This window comes from Myxine glutinosa, chromosome 11 (genome assembly GCF_964187855.1).
Source record: "Myxine glutinosa chromosome 11, kmMyxGlut1.1, whole genome shotgun sequence".
Lineage (NCBI taxonomy): Eukaryota > Metazoa > Chordata > Myxini > Myxiniformes > Myxinidae > Myxine > Myxine glutinosa.
The window spans coordinates 54,651,180-54,670,015 of record NC_136271.1 but is presented as its reverse complement, the minus strand read 5'-3'; the positions used below and the strand labels follow the sequence as shown (position 1 = coordinate 54,670,015).

At 42.1% G+C, this 18,836-nt stretch overlaps 1 protein-coding gene across 1 annotated transcript in view; it reads left to right on the top strand.

Moving 5' to 3' along the window:
• LOC137414779 (ephrin type-A receptor 4) overlaps window positions 1-4,889 on the top strand; it is a 104,473-nt gene extending 99,584 nt beyond the window's left edge. Inside the window, exon 17 of the mRNA XM_078786681.1 lies at window positions 3,608-4,889. Within this exon, the coding sequence (XP_078642807.1) occupies window positions 3,608-3,710 (103 nt within the window). The 3' untranslated portion in view covers window positions 3,711-4,889. The remainder of the gene's footprint in view (window positions 1-3,607) is intronic.
• The last annotated feature ends 13,947 nt before the right edge of the window (window positions 4,890-18,836 follow it).

Below are 18,836 nucleotides of genomic sequence, written 5' to 3'. Positions count from 1 at the left end.
AGGCTAATGTTGTCTGTCTGTCGCACTGAAAAAGAGACATACATGCTCTTTGAAGAGAAAAATTATTCAGCCAAAGTTGTTTTAACTTGATCTAAACCCAAAGCGAAATTATACAATTATACATATTAATCAGGGTGGTGTATGAGTCATTAGAGCGCTGCTTCTAATTTCTTTTTTATTTACTTGCTGTTCAGGAATATGATGATTTTGGAATTTCACCATACTCTATACGTTATATTTAATAGGCTAATGTTGTCGCCTGTTTTCCGCTAAAACAGAAATGCTCCTCGGAGACAATAAATTAATAAAATTCCGTAAAAGTTGCTTCAAATTAATCCAAACCTTTGGGAAATTTATAATACTGCCTCAATTTAGCTCTTTCAACCAGCGCAAGAATTAATGGCTCCCTTTATTTTTATATTGTGGTATTTTTATATCCAGCTCGTTTATGAATAAATGAGCATCCGGTTTATTGATGAAGTTGTGTGACATGATAGTCAGAGAAGGATCAATAAGCAGTCTGTAAAAGACCAGTGGAATGCCTCGAGAATATCAATACACCAATCTTCCTGCATTCATAAACTTGCAGTTGTGACGTATTTTGATTTATCAAATAAGAGCATCGCATCAATTAATGGGGACGATACTGACTCATCCACTTGCTTCCTTATCTATTTCAGTGTAACAGTTTGTTTCAGTGTTTTTACTTTTAAAATGTATCTTTATGTACCTTATAATGTACGGACCTTGAAATGTTTAAATCATGGAGAAGAAGGTGGCAGGACAAAGAGACTTTGTGCTCATTTCCTTTCAAACAGACTTTGTAACCAAGAATTTTAACCAAGGCTACAGGAGGTCTGTCAGGAAATATGAGAGAGAGAGAGAGAGAGAGAGAGAGAGAGAGAGAGAGAGAGAGAGAGAGAGAGAGAGAGAGAGAGAGAGAGAGAAAGAGAAAGAAAGAAAGAGAGGTAAAGGAGAAGAGAGAGAGGGCGAGAGGGTGAGAAAAAGGGAGAGGAAAAAAGAAGAAACACGAGAATGAACAGAACTTTGGACTCCAAAAGAAGATGTGTAACACAATTTTTAATGAAATCAGCTGCAAATGCTTAGGCGGACTCGAGTTGCTTTAGCAATTTAACAATTCTATTACTTATGTGCACCTTTCTGTCCTGGAATCTCTGGCCAAAAGTTTGTGATTTCTGTCATTCTGGATCGAGGTGTTGATATATGGCAGAGCAACTTTGTGGTGGAGTTGCAGGCCTGCAAAAAGGGGTGGTTGTTTTCAAGCCCGAAGGTCTCAAATTAGAATCGTACACTCCAGCCAGGTTATTTCACACCACAACAGGCTGAAACGCTTTGTGTTGAATTTCCATGACCAGCACTAAATCTACATGATGTCACCACTCTTTTTGGAGATGAGATGTTGAAAGGAAATTAATTCTAGGTAAAATAAATGATACATTTGGCTAACCACAATGTTTGGGCAGCGCCAGGTGTTGAATTGAGAAAGGGTTCAACACCAACTTATTTGATCGGTTAAATACGGCTTTGGGGGGAATTTTAAGGTAACAAACAAAGATTGTGAAAGTGTGATCCACACTCAAACTCAAACACGCAGCAACCATAGTTCAACACTCGTAGGCCACACCATTGGCTCGGACTCTCGATTCGATCCGGCACAAGGGATCTGTTCATTCGGGGCACTAAGGGGCTCCGCAAGCAATCCCACACCCCACTGTGTTGACACATGGCTGGGAGTCGGGCCACAGGAACAGGGATAGCTCAGGCACATATTCATTAAACGTCTGTGAAGGCAGGAATAAAGGCATTCCAGCAAACAGTGGGAGGTCAGTGGAATGGAGGGGGTTATTCTGCTCTGAAATCGCACTGTGAAGTAGCAGCTAAGTCAAAACGAACCTCTCTAATGCTAGGGAAGTAGCTCTAAACAACGTACGAGGTAGAGTACACAGTTATTTCGCACTGGTAGTTGACCACATCGAATAATCTGCAAGTGCTCATTGCTCAGTTTACTCAGCTGGAATTGCACTCCAAATGTGTGTTACTTTTGGCTGAGAGTCGAGTTGGATCTTTCACGAGTGGCCAAAACTATTTTGCTTGAGATGTTTTTCTTCTTCCAGGGAACAGAATAATCATTCTGCTCTATTTAGCAAGCAAACTGTTTTCCCACATGGGGGGAAAATTGTTTGCCTTTTTGACAACCACAGAGACATCTATTTATCATGTTCACAAAAATGGAACAATTTTTACTCTCCCAGCACACCATGTTCTATAAATGCCCTTTACATCCTCTTACCTTGTGCCTAATCTCCTCTCAACATTATTTCTCCGCTCCTCCCACATTTTCCTTTCATCATTTCTGCCCTTTTTTCCACTCTTATCTTCCTTTGAAAATATTTCTCAACTTAGAACACGCCAATGATCAATATTAGAAATAGTTTTCCCCCTTTCATCGTCTAGGATAAATCGGTTAATCAATGTCAAACCAATGACATCTCATTCTTAGGTTGGAATCCTGGCTTGTCCAGGTTGAAGCTGGCAGGTTACAACTCGCTAGTTCCCAGCACATGTAAATGATATATTGGTAACGCTATTTTCACGAAATTCAGTCTCAACTTTGGGTCTGGCAGGATAGTCTAGTAAAATGTGCACTCACCTCTTAGCTTGTCAAGCCTGGGTTTAAATCCTGACCCAGCTATAAACTGCCAACCTGATGTTTTTCATGGAGGATGAGGCATCAATGTGTGTGCTGTCTCTTGGATGGACGTTAAACTGAGTGTCCCATCTTTTTTTTTTTTTTTTTGTATACAAGATCGAGGCTCGTGTAAGAGCTAACATCAATTACCAAAAAAAAAAAAACAGACACACAAAACATACAAAAAAGGGAGCGGAGGACAAGATGGGGAGAGAGAGGGAAGCACACAAGGACAACAGCAGAGAACAGGGACATCGGAAGATCTGAGGGAGGGAGAGGGCTTAGGGGGAGGAGGCATGGGAAGGGGGGTGGGGGTTGAGAGAGGTATAAAACACATGGACACTGCTAGAACTTCCAGGAAAGAAGTCGGTTCAAGGAACCCAAAATCTGCTGGCATTCGTTGGTGGACATTAAAGATCACACAGTTAAATGTGTGAAATGACTTCGTAAGGAGTAGGCGAGGTATCCCGGGCACCCTGAACAAATGACAAATTCATGCGCCAACATAATATGTCGAATGCCAGGCCGGGCCAGCCAGTTCCAAAACAATTTGGGCGAATAATTTTTCCTTGCTGACCCCAAAAGGTGGGAAATTGTTAAGGAAGAAGAAGATGTCTCAGAATAACGTTACCATATTGATGCATCATAAAAGGTAGTATGCAAGGCAAAAACCCCTATATACCATGATGTTGCAGATCATGTGAACAGTAAATAGTTTCCTGTAGTATTCCGAAAAGGAAAGGGAGTTAGTGGAATTACAAGAAAATTTTATATCTGGAATGCTCCCTGTGGGAATGTGGGAATGCCTGAATTCATCCAAGAAAGTCACAAAAATGTCAAGAATAGCAAATGCAGAGTGCGGACTGCTGGCTTGTGCTGACTTTGTTGTTCTTTCAGGGATCTGCAGCGTGTGGGAGTCACCTTGGCTGGGCACCAGAAAAGGATTCTTACCAGCATCCAGGCACTTCGGGCACAGCTAGCAAATGTTGCGCAGGCCTAGCATGGACACTGGACATCTTTTGGACAATCATAATGCTGTGAGACTGTACCCCTGTTTCTGGAAGAAAACCACGGCTGGACTTTTTTGGGGTTTCTTTCAAGCACGGAAGAAAAGAGAAAAAAGAGAAACTCAAAGGTCTTGAAGAACTTTTTCACGAGTTTAAAAATAAAATAAAATAAAAAGTTTCAAAAAAAACATTTGTTTTTGCCCAAGACAATCGATCGTGATCATTTCCTTTTCATACTAAGGCGTTATGTTTAGTGTTTGGGCCTATTTGGTGAAGAGAGATACTTCTTATAAGGTACAGGTTGTGTAAAATCAGGTAGACCAATAAATATGCCAGGCATCATTTTGAATTGTGTTTGAACAAAGTGGAACAAGTTTGCTTCTTTTCCAAATTACAGAAATGCGCTCTTGTGTTTTTTTGGGCTGTTCATAAATTGCCCTTTTGAACCTGCTTGTTTGTGAGTTACCAAAGATTACAACATGTCGGAACTGTGCTTGGCTTAGAATTGTCTTCACAAGAAAGTAAGCAGTGTGGATTTGGTTTGTTTCGGAGGTGCGTTTCATAGACCGATGTTTCCACGGAACTTGGAGTGCTTGGAATAAGTGCACTTAATGGAAAACTTCTGGTTTTGTTTTACCTGAAATAATGATTGATGGTGTTTTGGGTTTTGCTTTCCTTTTTTTAGGGACATGATGAGATGATGATGAAATGTTTACATGTAAGAAAGTCATATTTTCCTAAAAAGCAAAAGAACAAAAAATGATAGTGAATGCTTAATGAATCAGTTTTAGAGTTTGCAAATGGTACTCTTTAACAGAGGTTGACATATTGTACATATTGTATATAAAGTACAAAACAATTTCGACTGTTTTATTTGACTGGTTAAAATTAGATTACAATTGTTTGTATCGCTAAGCATAGCTGTAAACATATACGATCATCACAAGGCATAGCAACGTAGTGATTTTTTTGTTATCTTTATTTTTATTTTATTTTTGCTGCACCGCACATGCTAGTTTCTGCATAGCTTATTTATTTTTAAATTATTTAAAATTTCTTTTTTGTGTATTTATGCTTCTTGCTTAAATTGTGTCCTTATGTAGCTAAGGGCAGCTGCTTGTATGTAATGCTTTCCATAATCCAACATTACAAATGCGTAAACACTCGTGTGATGCTTTGTCATGGATTTCTTCCTTGCTTAAAAAAACATCGTCCACTTTACTCTCATTTCTGGATAAATTAGGAACGGGAGTTTCAATGCCTGAAATTTTGAGGGTTTTCGCTCTACAATGCTTATACCAGTGCTGCGTTCTTTGTTTTTCACCCCTCAGCCCAAATTGGGCTAAGGGATATTGTCGTCACGGGCGTCGTCCGGACGTCTGTCAACTTTTGGTTTCCGTCAATTTCAAGGAGAACAGCTTGTCCGATTAAATCCATTTTTGCAGTGTGTGTTGGGGTTGAGTAGAGGAAGGTTCCTTTCGAAAATGGGCGCGCTGCGATTTTCAATATGGCCGCCACAGCAGCCATCCGGGCGTCCGTCAACTTTTGGTTTCCGTCAATTTCGAGCAGAACAGCTTGTCCGATGAAATCCATTTTTGCAGTGTGTGTTGGGGTTTAGTAGAGGAAGGTTCCTTACGAAAATGGGCACGCTGCGATTTTCAATATGGCCGCCACGGCAGCCATCTTGAAATTGGTTTCCACCATGTGTGCTGAGGGGTTACGCCCGCTTTGCGGTGCTATTTATTTATTATTACTTTCAAAATCTTAGACAAAATCTTAGATTTTTCAAGTATATTGGTTAGTCTTGTGCATTAGTCTGAATGTATGTCTGTCTGTCTGTATGTCAGTCGCCTACAGGTCACAATTTGCAACCGATCTTCACGAAACTTCAACAAATGGTAGAGTTTGTCATAAGCAAGAACCCCATTGTTTTTGCTGTCAAACAGTCAATAGGTCAATATTGGCCAAAGGTCACCAACTTTGCCAAATTTCTAAAATCCTCAATTTCCATCTGTTGACTTCAAATTTAAAGAGGATTTGCATATCTGGACACTGAATTGAACCACCAATTATATTTTAGGTCAACATAGGCCAAAAGGTCAACATTGGCCAGATTTCTAAAATCCTAAATTTTTATCCGATTGACTTGAAATTTTAAGAGGATTTGCATATCTGGTCACTAAATTCAATCAAGTATTTTTGAGATCAACATAGGCCAAAAGGTCAACATTGGCCAGATTTCTAAAATCCTCAATTATCATTCGATTGACTTGAAATTTTAAGAGGATTTGCATTTCTGGTCACTGAATTCAACCCCCAACTATTTTTTTAGGTCAACATAGGCCAATAGGTCAACATAGGCCAGATTTCTAAAATCCTCAATTTTCATCCGATTGACTTCAAATTTTAAGAGGACTTGCATATATGGACACTGAATTCAACCACCCAGTATTTTTGAGCTTACAATTTATTTTAGGGATTTCGCAAGTATCATGCTATGCACGACATATTTCTTGTTTATTTATTTATTTTTTCCTTTTAACAATAAACAACACTTTAGCAAAACAGGGGGTTTATAGGTAAAGGTGTGATAACTTTTAACATGTTGCTGTATTAGAACTTATGATGTGTGCTGGGACTCTAAGCAGCCCATGTGCACCATCATTTTACCTAAATACCCAGCAATTTGGAGTAGCCAAGCCAAATACGGTTTAAAATGGCTATGCTTGGTTTATCATCATGACATCATGCATACCCTGAGCGACCATAATGGGTTTTCTTGACAAATGTGCAGAATTTTCTGGATTGCTCTTGAAGCTGAAGTACTTTTGATACAAAAATTTTAAACATTTCAATTCATAATTGTTTACTTAAATAATGCTTTTGAAAATATTATCACGGACAATTAAGGTTTCTTTATGTGCTGCTGATGCAGTTTCCTGGAAAGGGTTATACTGGGTGGTTTGCCATTGCCTTCCAAATGTTGATTGTCCATGCTCTATCCTTTTAAATGTTGAGCATCAAGCAAGGAAGCAGCACGCACCATTTTAAAGTCTTTGGTATGACTATGCCAAGGTTTGACCCACTGATCTCCCAGACTCAAAGCGGATGCTCTTACCATTATTCCCTCTAGTCTGTTTCAATTCAGGTAACTTCCTGCTTTTTCATTAAGCACACAGCTATTTATAAGGATTATTCCGATCCGATGTGCCATACTTTCTGTTACAGAGCGTTGGTTCTGCCGAAGCAGTTTCTTGGCCAGGGGTCAGTCTGGGTGGTTTGCCATCCCTCTCCCAACAGTAGTTAAGGCAGGAATTTTGAACTTGGTCAGAAGTACCTGCGATAGCTCGCTTACTCTTCGCGAAGGACACAATGGGATCTTTAACATGAATGAATGAAATGAATGATCGTTTTAAGGCCATTTTCCCCGCAAGAGCAGGGGTTAGCCTTGCAGGCCCCATGACAATCATGGTTCCCTGTTTGAGGCAATGTTTTTATGGCCGGATGCCCTTCCTGACGCCACCCCCTAGTCGCCTCTTACGATGCGCAGGGATACGGTGTACCTATTCTAAACTGGGGTACACACCGGGACATCGATGGTAGAGTGGACTTTAACATCGACATACACTTTAACATCGACAAAATAATTCCAGCAGACGGGATGCCAGTGTATTGTCCATTTGAGTGACGGCACACATATTGATGAATCACCTTACCTGTGAAACACCGGGATGATAGTTATTAGCTGGGTCAGGATTTGAACCCATGCTCGACGGCTTAGAAATGAATGTGTGTATGTCTTTGCCACCCTGTCAGCCCAAGGGTTAAGGGTTATTATTGCTTGATTTATTAGAACATCAACTTTTTATTGCGAGAAATTAACTGATATACAGTGCATTCAGAAAGTATTCAGACCCCTTCACCTTTTTCACATTTTGTTATGTTGCAGCCTTGTGCTGAAATCGTTTAAATTCATTTGTTCCCTCATCAATCTACACTCAATACCCCATAATGACAAAGAGAAAACAGGATTTTAGAAAGTTTTGCAAATTTATTAAAAAGAAAAAACTGAAATATCACATTGACATAAATATTCAGACCCTTTGCTATGACACTTGAAATTTAGCTCGGGTGCCTCCCATTTCTCTTGATCATCTTCGAGATGTTTCTACACCTTGATTGGAGTCCACCTGTGTTAAATTCAATTGATTGGACATGATTTTGAAAGGCACACACCTGTCTATATAAGGTCTCACAGCTGACAATGCATATCAGAGCAAAAACCAAGCCTTGAGGTCGAAGGAACTGCCTGCAGAGCTCAGAGACAGGATTGTGTTATAGCACAGATCTTGGGAAGCCTACAAAAAATTTCTGCTGCATTGAAGGTTCCCGAGAGCACAGTGGCCTCCATAATTATTACATGAAAGAAGTTTGGAACAACCAGGACTCTTCTTAGAGCTGGCCGCCCGGCCAAACTGAGCAATCGGGGGAGAAGGGCCTTGGTAAGAGAGGTGACCAAGAAATCGATGGTCACTGGCTGAGCTCCAGAGATCCTGTGTGGAGATGGGAGAAACTTCCAGAAGGACAACCATCACTGCAACACTCCACCGATCTGGCCTTTATGGCAGAGTGGCCAGACGGAAGCCTCTCCTCAGTGAAAGACACATGAAAGCCCGCTTGGAGTTTGCAAAAAAGCACCTAAAGGACTCTCAGACTGTGAGAAACAAGATTCTGTGGTCTGATAAAACCAAGATTGAACTGTTTGGCCTCAATTCTAAGCGTCATGTCTGGAGGAAATCAGGCACCGCTCATCACCTGCCCAATACCATCCCAACGGTGAAGCATGGTGGTGGCAGCATCACACTGTGGGGGTGTTTTTCAGCAGCAGGGACTGGGGGACTGGACAGGGTTGAGGGAACAATGAACGGAGCAAAGTACAGAGATATCCTTAATGAAAACCTGAAACAGAGCGCTCAGGACCTCAGACTGGGCCAAAGGTCCACCTTCCAACAGGATAATGACCCTAAGCACACAGCCAAGACAACGCAGGAGTGGCTTCGGGACAACTCTGTGAAGGTCCTTGAGTGGCCCAGCCAGAGCCCTGACTTGAACCCAATCGAACATCTCTGGAGAGACCCGAAAATGGCTGTCCACCGACAGTCCCCATCCAACCTGACAGAGCTTCAGAGGATCTGCAGAGAAGAATGGCAGAAAATCCCCAAATCCAGGTGTGCAAAGCTTGTCGAATCATACCCAAGAAGACTCGAGGCTGTAATCGCTGCCAAAGGTGCTTCAACTAAGTACTGAGTTAAGGGTCTGAATACTTATGCCAATGCGACATTTAAGTTTTTTCTTTTTAATAAATTTGCAAAACTTTCTAAAATCCTGTTTTCTCTTTGTCATTATGGGGTATTGAGTGTAGATTGATGAGGGAACAAATGAATTAAAACGATTTCAGCATAAGGCTGCAACAGAACAAAATGTGAAAAAAGTGAAGGGGTCTGAATACTTTCTGAATGCACTGTATGCGTGTAACCAAGAGTTGTTGGTTGGAGTTTGGAAGATGCGAACCACTCAAATTTGTGACCAGAAATGTGCACCGTACGAAAGTCTCCACTAACGGTGGGTATATAAAAGTTTGTGGTGGGTATATGCATCTTACTATAATTCACCAAATGTCCGTCCGTCCGTTCGAAGGTACCGCAAAAACGGCTCAACCGATCGCAACGATATTTTGGGTGGGTATTCCTGGGACCCCTCGGTGTAAAATAGGCTGTATTGTTTTTCCAATTTTTCCAAGTTTTCCAATTTTCCAGTTTTTTCAAACACGATGGAATAATATTTACCGATATGAACAGTGATGTGGCTTTTGCTGAAATTCTACAAATACTGTTTATTCTAAGTACCAGGAGAGAGTAGATAGACTCCTCACGAACTCTTCCTATATAAACGTGCGGTAACTTCCGAAGTAACACGGCAGTGTGTGCAAAGCGATTGAGAAACAGGTGCAGCGGCCGCTTCCATTTTGCAGAATTCAATCTTTTTTCAAAATGGGTGCCATGTACTGTTTAGATTTTGATGATTTGTGTGTGATATGATTCACCGGATGTTTATATGAATCGTTTAAACTAAAAAAAAAGCCTTCAATTTCTGATATTTTGCCTTTTCATTTGGGCCTCCCAATTGAAGCCCTGCCCATTCGGCAGGTACCGTTGATAGTTAAGATAATGAGTGGGCGTGGCCGACCAATGAGCATTTAAAACATGTCGTGCCCTTCCTTCTCCCCATTTTATGTCTTCGGGTAGAGGGAGGAGAGTGGTGGTTAAGCCCAATTACATTTATATGTGAGATTTCTTCAAAAGAAAGTCTGACTATCTTGATAACGTGTTTGTCTGTAAGTATTGTAATTGAAGGCACTGCCATTTTGCACACCATTGCATTATAATAACGACTCAACTGATTTAATTTGGATATTGTACAATATAAATGCTGTCACGATTGATATACCACCGGATTGTTCTCGGTAATTCTCAAGAATACAAACTCAAAGAAAATGGATTTTTCTTTTCAAACTTTCTCAAGAAGTTTGTCTTTTCATGCATATTTTGAGTTGTGTTGTCCCTTGTCAATCCACATAATTGTTGAATGAATTACAAAGGCTTAAATAAAGAACCTGTATGCGAGTTTTTAGCTTTTGCAAAATATCCCGACAATGTTTGATCTTATGAACCTTAATCTTGGCACGCCTTTAAAACAAATAGTAAGAAATAAGAAACTATTCTTCACAGGCACCGTTATATTCGACGTCGACTGATATATCAACTTCTATTACTTATATGCACTTTCTCGGGAAAGAAAAATCATGCAAACCTGACATTTTACAAAGAATTTCACAGCAACGAGAATGAAATGACAAAGAATGAAAATGCAAATTGTTTTACGTTCAATTTTCGATCTAGGGATGGCAAAGTCATATAAAGCGGCAACCTTGCTCATCTTTTCACAATTAAACCTGAAACAGAGCAACTTCTGTTTCAGATTCGCATATTACATATTTCGCATATTGGAAATGCGACAAGTTATTTCTTGCAGTGCTTCTTTAATATGCCATCACCGAAATGTTATAAATGTATTTATTATCTGCGGAATGCACCATCATACAGTTACAACTTCACAGAGACTGACCTGGGAAAGATTCAAACACATACAAATTTTGGTGCAATTTTAGAGTGGTGCAGCGACGGTCCTGGGTTTTCAAGAATATAGTCTTACAAGTTGTCAATGATTCTTGCTTCCATCTTTATGGAAGCCACAGTCAAAGTGACGATTTCCTGTTTTTCAAACAATCCGTATTTATTTGCATAGGCCATTGTTTTTTTTTTTCGTCAGTTGCACTTAAAAATATACAATTATACCCAGGCTGAAAAAAGCAAGGAAGGGGCCTGCAGGGACCTATATGGGACCCCACTTTGACCCGCCTCGTGACCCACGTGAAATGTACTTTGTGACGTTACTCCTCCACAGACTTAACACTTTGATGAAATTATTTAACTAGACCACCCAGAAGGTTCCAACTCGGGACTTGATACCGATCTTGGCTTGTTAAGTCGGCAAATGCCCATCATCCAACAAACCAAGGGGACACGGGTGCAAGCACCTGGACAGTAGGCTCCAAAAGAGCAGCTCATTCTTTATAGGCCTTTTAATTTTGTCTCATTGCTATGTCTGGACCATCTTATAGAGGCATCATAAAATACGAGGTGATTCAATTTGCACAAAATTCATTATTCATTGAGTATAATCTGCCATACCATGAAGATCTACAACCGATGAATCAGGAAAGTTTGTGTAAAAGGCTGAAAAACAAATAAATTAAGCTGCCAGATAAAATGACTTTTTCATATTGTTTCTATTTTGTTGCTGATTTGACATTTCTCTCCTTTGTGTGTTAATAGATAGTAGTTAAAGCTATCGAGATTTTGATGATTATAACCCTATTGCAATCTGATATGTTTTGAATATACTCAAACTTAGCAGAAAATGAGAAAATAAACATTGTCGTTTTCCATCAAGTAAGGTATGTTTAAAAGTAACTACATAAGCAAAAATTGTTTCAAACATTACATAGAAAGAGCTAATTGGAATTCTTAATCGTATGATGAGCTTGCTAGCATTTTATTAACCCTGCAGAAGCAATGGAAGGCATACTCATTATAATTTGCTCGAGTCTGTAAATGTTCTCTCGTAAACATTGCTGACATTTTCAAATGTGTTTCATATAATAAAGTGGGAAAGTTCGTTTCGCATCAATTCACCACCTTGAGAGAAAGAGAGGAGGGGTCGGAACATCCCAACTCTCCACTTCCCCAGGGTTTTACACTTCACATCATGTATAGTCCTTATAAGTGCTTTACACAAATTAGTCACCCAGAATTAGCATGAGGTAAGTTGTATGTTTTTGATGTATTCAATTCACTTCTTGTATATAGGTTTATATAATTCGATTATATAGCTCTTTATAAATAGAAATGTACAATTACCTCCACCACCGAAGGTGGATGCAGGTTATATTTTCACCCCTTTCTGTCTGTTTGTTACTCCCGCCAGGGAGTAATGCATTCGATTGTGTCCGTCCATGTGTGTGTTCGTGTTTGTGTTTTGTGAACAAGATATCTGGAAAAGTTCTGAACAGATTTGGATGAACGTTGGTGGGATGATTGCACTTGGGATAAAGAAGAATTGATTAGTTTTTGGTGAAGCTCAGGATATTATTCCGGATCCAGGAATTTTTTAAAGGATTTTTTTTACCATTGGAAGATAGGGCTCAGCAGCGGCCACCCACGGCGGGAGTATGCGCTCTACTGAGTGGCGTCCTAGTTTCTCTCTGTGAACAAGATATCTCAAAAATTTGGGGACGCATTTGGACGAAATTTGGCAGAGATGTACACCAGAATTGTGTCCGTCCTCGCGAGATCTTGGAGATGAGATCTCGCGAGATCTTGGAGATGGCAGCAGCGATTCTCGAAGCTCTACACGGTCTCCACGTTTTCAAAGTTAAGTCTGTTCACAATTGTATTTTGTCGAAACTGTATTTATCTTTCGGTGTGTGAAGTTATAGGGTGCCCCTTGGAAGTTTCTCGGTGTTTATCTTTCATAAATTAATCGTCTGTTTGCCGCGTCGTGAGCAAGGCCTTTGCCGCGTCGCGAGCGATTTGAAATCGAAGTTAAGTAATTGTTCCCATTTGTATTTTCGTTATAACTGTATTTATTTTATGGTGTGTACGTACGTATATTGTGTCCCGAGGAAGATTTTCGGTGCAAATCTTTCATACCTGCATTGAAAATCGTGTTAATTCGTGTCGTGTCTTGAGGCCTTGTACAGTGTACACTGTACAACCTTGAGGCTTTGTTTTTCTCTCAGCAGTCCTTCGTTTGTGATCCAATAACTTTCATTCTCTGTTTTCCCAGTCTTTTCACCCCATAGCCTACTTCATTGTGTAAATCTCAACTCAAAAAAAAAAAAAAAAAAAACATTTCCTTCTCTGTTCTCATTCGTTTATTCATTCTTATTCGTTCGTTCGTTCTTCGACCACGTGTTTCTCCCCCATTTCCCCAGATAGTTTTCACTGTTATTAACCTTCAATGTTTACACTTTCCCCTCAAGTTATGTATTCCGTCATATATTATAACACCCTTTTCTTCTTCTTCTTTAAAAGGCTGCTTTGGACTTGCTCACCAAATCTATTCATCCCAAAAAAAAATTCCATCTCTTATAGTGCCTTTTTTCTACATTCCCTAAACTCTCCTGCACTCCATCCTCCATCCAGCGTCCTTAAACGTATTTTTGAGTCGAAGGTCACAAGAAACTCATTTTGCAATAAATGTTCGTTTCCCATTAATCGTACACTTTCTAAAATCAAATCTCACCCCTCCCCTCCAAATCTTCCCCATCACCCCTCCTCTCCAAATCTTCCCCATCACCCATCCCTTTCAAATCTTCCCCCTTTCCCCTCCCCTCCTAATCCTCCCCATCACCCATCCCTTTCAAATCTCCCCCCTTGCCCCCTCCCTCCTAAACTACCCCCTCACCCCTCCCCTCCAAGACTCCCCCTCAACCCTCCCCTCCAAGACTCCCCCTCGCCCCTCCCCTCCTAGACTCCTCCCTCACCCCTCCCCTCCAAATCTCCCCCATATCCCATCCCTTTCAAATCCCTCCCCTTGTCCCTTCCCTCCCAAACTCCCCCCTCGCCCCTCCCCTTCAAATCTCCCCACCCTCATTTCTTCTCAATTTCCCCATTCTCACTCCCCCTCCTCAAAGCGTCCTCCCCGCTTCTTCCCCCTTCCAACTCTCACCTCCATCTCCCCCAACCTTCTGCCTCGCTCTTCCCCCTCCTCAAATAACACCTAATTGTGCCTCACCCAATCACCATCAAACCTTTTGTCCGCCCCATCCTTCCCTTTCTCCGAGCTATTCTGAAATCTCTGACACACCTTCAACAGCTCTCCCTACCTCTTCCACCTCTTCCACATCTTACCCTGCCCCTCCTCCCCCCCCCTGTTCGGTATCCGATGCTCCCCCTTCCTCTTCATTAACGGTATGGACCTCAAACATCCGGGGCCTTCGTTCAAACTTAACTGATCTCTCGATACAGGTTGCTTCTGTCAAACCAGACGTGATCTGCTTAACAGAAACTTTCCTCCTTCATGATGTCTCTGATTCCTTAGTAGCTCTCCCGGGTTACTCCCTCCTCCGGTATGATAGACCTGAGCCTCGTCCTGGAGGTGGGGTTGCTATCTTTATCAAAAACTCTCTTCCTCACTCGCCCTGCACTGTACTCTCTCCACCTCACCCCCAGGAATACCTCTGGCTACGGCTTCCCCTTTGCTCCCACCTCTTGTTCATATGTGTGTTGTACCATCCACCAAACAGTGATGACTCCATCTACATCTCGCTGTCTGATAATATGGACCAACTTCTATCTACTCATCCCAACTCTCTCTTCCTCATATGTGGTGATTTCAACTGTCATCATGCCAGTTGGCTGGGTGTGGGTACCTCCCTCACCAGCCATGGCTCCTCAGCAAAGGACTTATGCGACTCACTGGGACTGACACAATCTGTCAATTTCCCGACCCGGATCTCAGTCAACGGAGCATCTTCTCTTCTGGACTTGGTTATGACTAACTTCCCTGAAAATGTCTGCTGCTCTTCTTCTGCGCCAATTGGATCATCTGATCATGTCCTTGTTAAAGTGGACATCTCTCTGACCATTCTCAGGCAGCCTGATCAGCGTCGACGAGTCTGGCATTTCACTCAGGCCAACTGGCACGGTCTTCAAGCAGCCATCAATCATCTGGACTGGTCTCCCATCTCTACCACCTCTGACATCAACTCATCCTGAGAATTCTTCCAAAGTAAATTGCTCTCCCTCATGCACAGATTTATCCCATCTCGTCTTCAGTTGTCATACCCTTCCTCCCGTCCATGGTACACGGAATCTTGTGGTGAGGCTGTTGCCCAGAAAAAACTTGCCTTCGTCTCCTGGAAAGCAAATCCAACGGAAGGAAATCTCATTTCCTTTCACAAAGCCCGAAAGAAGTGTGTGACCACCCTCAGGAGAGCCAGGAAACAATATCTCTCCGTTCTCAAGACCGAACTCTCTTATCTGTCTCCCTCTTCCAAATCCTGGTGGCGTCTGGTCAAATCCGTTTCTGGTGTTTGTTCCCCCTCCATCCCCTCCCTTACCTCAAACGGCTACACAGCTGACTCCGCACGTGAAAAAGCTGAATGCCTCAACTCTGTGTTTGCCTCTAAATCTTGTGTCCCAAACCCATCCCTCTCTGTACCCACCATACCCAGTCGTACCCAGCTGCTCCTGGACTCCGTGTCCTTTCCTCCTGACAAGGTGGAAAAGTTTCTGTCAACCCTCGACTCTGATTCTGCAACTGGACTCGACGGCATCAGCCCACGGGTCCTAAAATCCTGCTCTGCCACTCTATCTCACCCTCTCTCTGTTCTCTTCACCCTCTCTTTTGCTCAAGGTCAACTGCCATCTGCTTGGAAATCAGCCAACATCACCGCTTTGCACAAAAAAGGTACAAAAAACAGATCCTAGCAACTACAGACCAATCAGCCTTCTCCCAATTATCAGCAAAGTCATGGAATCCATCATTGCTTCGGATATGAAATCTTTCCTCTTCTCCAATGGCTTGATCTCTGAGCATAAATTTGGTTTCAGACCAGGTCACTCTACTCTGGACATGCTGCTTCTGCTGTCTCAGCAATGGATGGAGGTCCTCAATGCCAAACAGGAAATTAGAGCTGTCTCCCTCGACATATCACGTGCCTTCGATACGGTCTGGCACCCCGCTCTGCTCACCAAACTCTCCTCCTTTGGTATCCATGGAAATCTCCACGCATGGCTGGCTGACTTCCTCTATAGTCGTCGTCAACGTGTGGCCCTGAATGGGGTTCTCTCATCTCCTCTTCCTGTTCAGGCTGGAGTTCCCCAAGGCAGTGTTCTGGGCCCTGTGCTTTTTCTGGTCTTCATCAATGATCTCTCTGACACTCTTGAAAATCCTCTCTATCTCTTTGCTGAAGACTCCACTCTCTGCCGCTCCATACCTCTTCCCTCAGATCGGCAGTCTGCAGCCTCCTCACTCTCTGAAGACTTGGACAAAATCACAGACTGGTCAAACAAGTGGAACATGTCTTTCAATCCTGACAAATCTCACACTCTTACTATGTATCTCCGAAAAAATCGACTGGACAACCCTCTCATCTACTTTCTCAACAATCCTCTCCAAGAAGTTCTGTCGCTCAAGCTTTTGGGTCTCACTATCTGCCATGATCTTTCTTGGGAAAACCACATTTCCAAGCTGGCCTCCAAAGCCAGTCGCCGACTGGGCATCCTCCGTCGTGCGAAGTCCTTTCTCGGCACACCTGAGCTCCTCACCACATACAAGGCTTTCATCTGCAGCTCAATGGAATACTGTTCTCCCCTATGGGCCGGTGCTCCTGCCTCACACCTAGCTCGGCTTCACGCTGTTGAAACCAAAGCTTTTAGAATTATTGGAATCTCCCGCGATGAAGCTATCTCTGAGGGCCTTTCACTCACTCACCGCAGGCAGGTAGGTGGTCTTTCTGTCTTCTACCGACTCCTCTCAGGCCTTGCACCCCCAGCTCTCTCTGTGCTCTGTCCCCCAAATATTCCTACAGGTCGCACAAGATCTGCCAGCAACCCTCTGATGGTTAAACTGCCGAAATCTCGGCTCTCTGCTCACCTTCACTCTTTCATTCCTCTTTTCTCCCGCCTCTGGAACAAACTCCCTCACTCCCTTCAATCCCACTCCTCCCTCCAGGTCTTTAAAACAGCTGTTCACCACCATCTCTTATCTTCCCCCATCCAAAACGTTGATCTTTTCTACCCCCACTAATTCACCCCAGATCCACCTTGTTTGAAATTCCAACTTCTTTCCTGGAAGTCCTGGCCGTGTCCATATGTTTTATACCTCTCCCACCCTCCCCCCCTTCCTATGCCCCCCTCCCCCCGCCAAAGCCCTCGCCCTCTCTCAGATCTCTCGATGTCTCCATGTCTCTCGGTCCATGCTCTCAAATGTTGTGTGTCCTTCCCCCTCTCTCCCCATCTTGTCTACCGCTCCCGATGTTATATGTTTTTGTGTCGGTTTGTCTTTCTGTGTGATTAATGTCCGCTCTTTCATGAGCCTCGATCTTGTATACAAAAAAAGAAAAAAAAAGTTAAAAAAAAAGTAGCGTTTGTGACAAAAACGAAATTATTAGATTTTGGTGAAGATCGGCATTCAGATCGATACATCCTTTACATCGTTTACTTACATACATCGTTACATCCTTTACATACATCGATACATCCTTCTAGAATTTTAAGTGATTCTTCACCATTGGGAGATTGGGCCAAAAACGATACATAGCAGGATATCTCAAAAAGTTATGGACGGATTTGGACGAAACTTGGTGGACCGGTTGCGTTTGTGACAAGGACAAATCGATTCGTTTTTGGTGAAAATCTGAATAGAGATTTGGATATGAGTTATTTAATTTTTAGGTGATTCTTCACCATTGGGAGAGAGGGCAAAATATGATATATTGCAGGATATCTCAAAAAGTTGTGGACGGATTTGGAAAAAATTTGGTGGAGAGGTTGTGTGTGTGACAAGGATGTATCGATTTAATGTTGGTGAATATCTGGATATAGATAGGAGAATTTAAGTGATTCTTCACCATTGAGAGATAGGGCCAAAAACGATATATTGCAGGATGTCTCAAAAAGTTATTGACGAGCTATGACAAAACTAAAGGTGCATAAATTGGTTAGGTGACAAGAACAAGCTGATTAGATTTTGGTTCAGGTCTGGATCCAGACAGGACCCATCAATGGGATACAAAACGTAAACTGTTCACCTGGCGGCGGTATGCTTTCTACTGAGTGCCGTTCTAGTTTCAAATTAAACACCTGCAAGCTTTTGAACCTGATAGCCCTGAGGAGCAGCCTTCCTCTCCACTTGATGTGATGTGCCTTCACTAGCTGATGACCCTGATGATCCTCTTCCTCACACCCAGTAATGCTCTACATAGCCCTACACTACCATGATCTTCCAGTTGAGTATTTGTTGATACCATGTTTGTATTGAATTGTATATAAATATATATAATGTATATACTGTATATATATACAGACTTGGCATTTAATATGGAATTTTTTTTTTCTTGACTTGGGTTTACTTTCTTAACTCAGTATATCAATCTGGTGAGTTTCTTTTACACTTTGGTGATTTATTTGTTAAAAGAACCATGTCACTGATTGACAGTCGCAGCAAGAAGTCAACAACAGGATTATATCACAGGTGGCGTGGCAAAATGTACGGACAGGTGCATTTGATGATTGGCTTCACAGTCGGGTATACAAGGGTTGTTGCGTTTTGTATTAGTGGAAAACAACTGCTGCACGTCTCCAAAAGTTATTGCCGCTTCCTCTGGAGATGGTCCGTCAACTCGACAATGCTGTTTGTCATGGAGTGGTGGCTTTACGAAATTACGGCATGAAACAGTGTGCTATTGCTCGGCAGTATGGCATCACTCA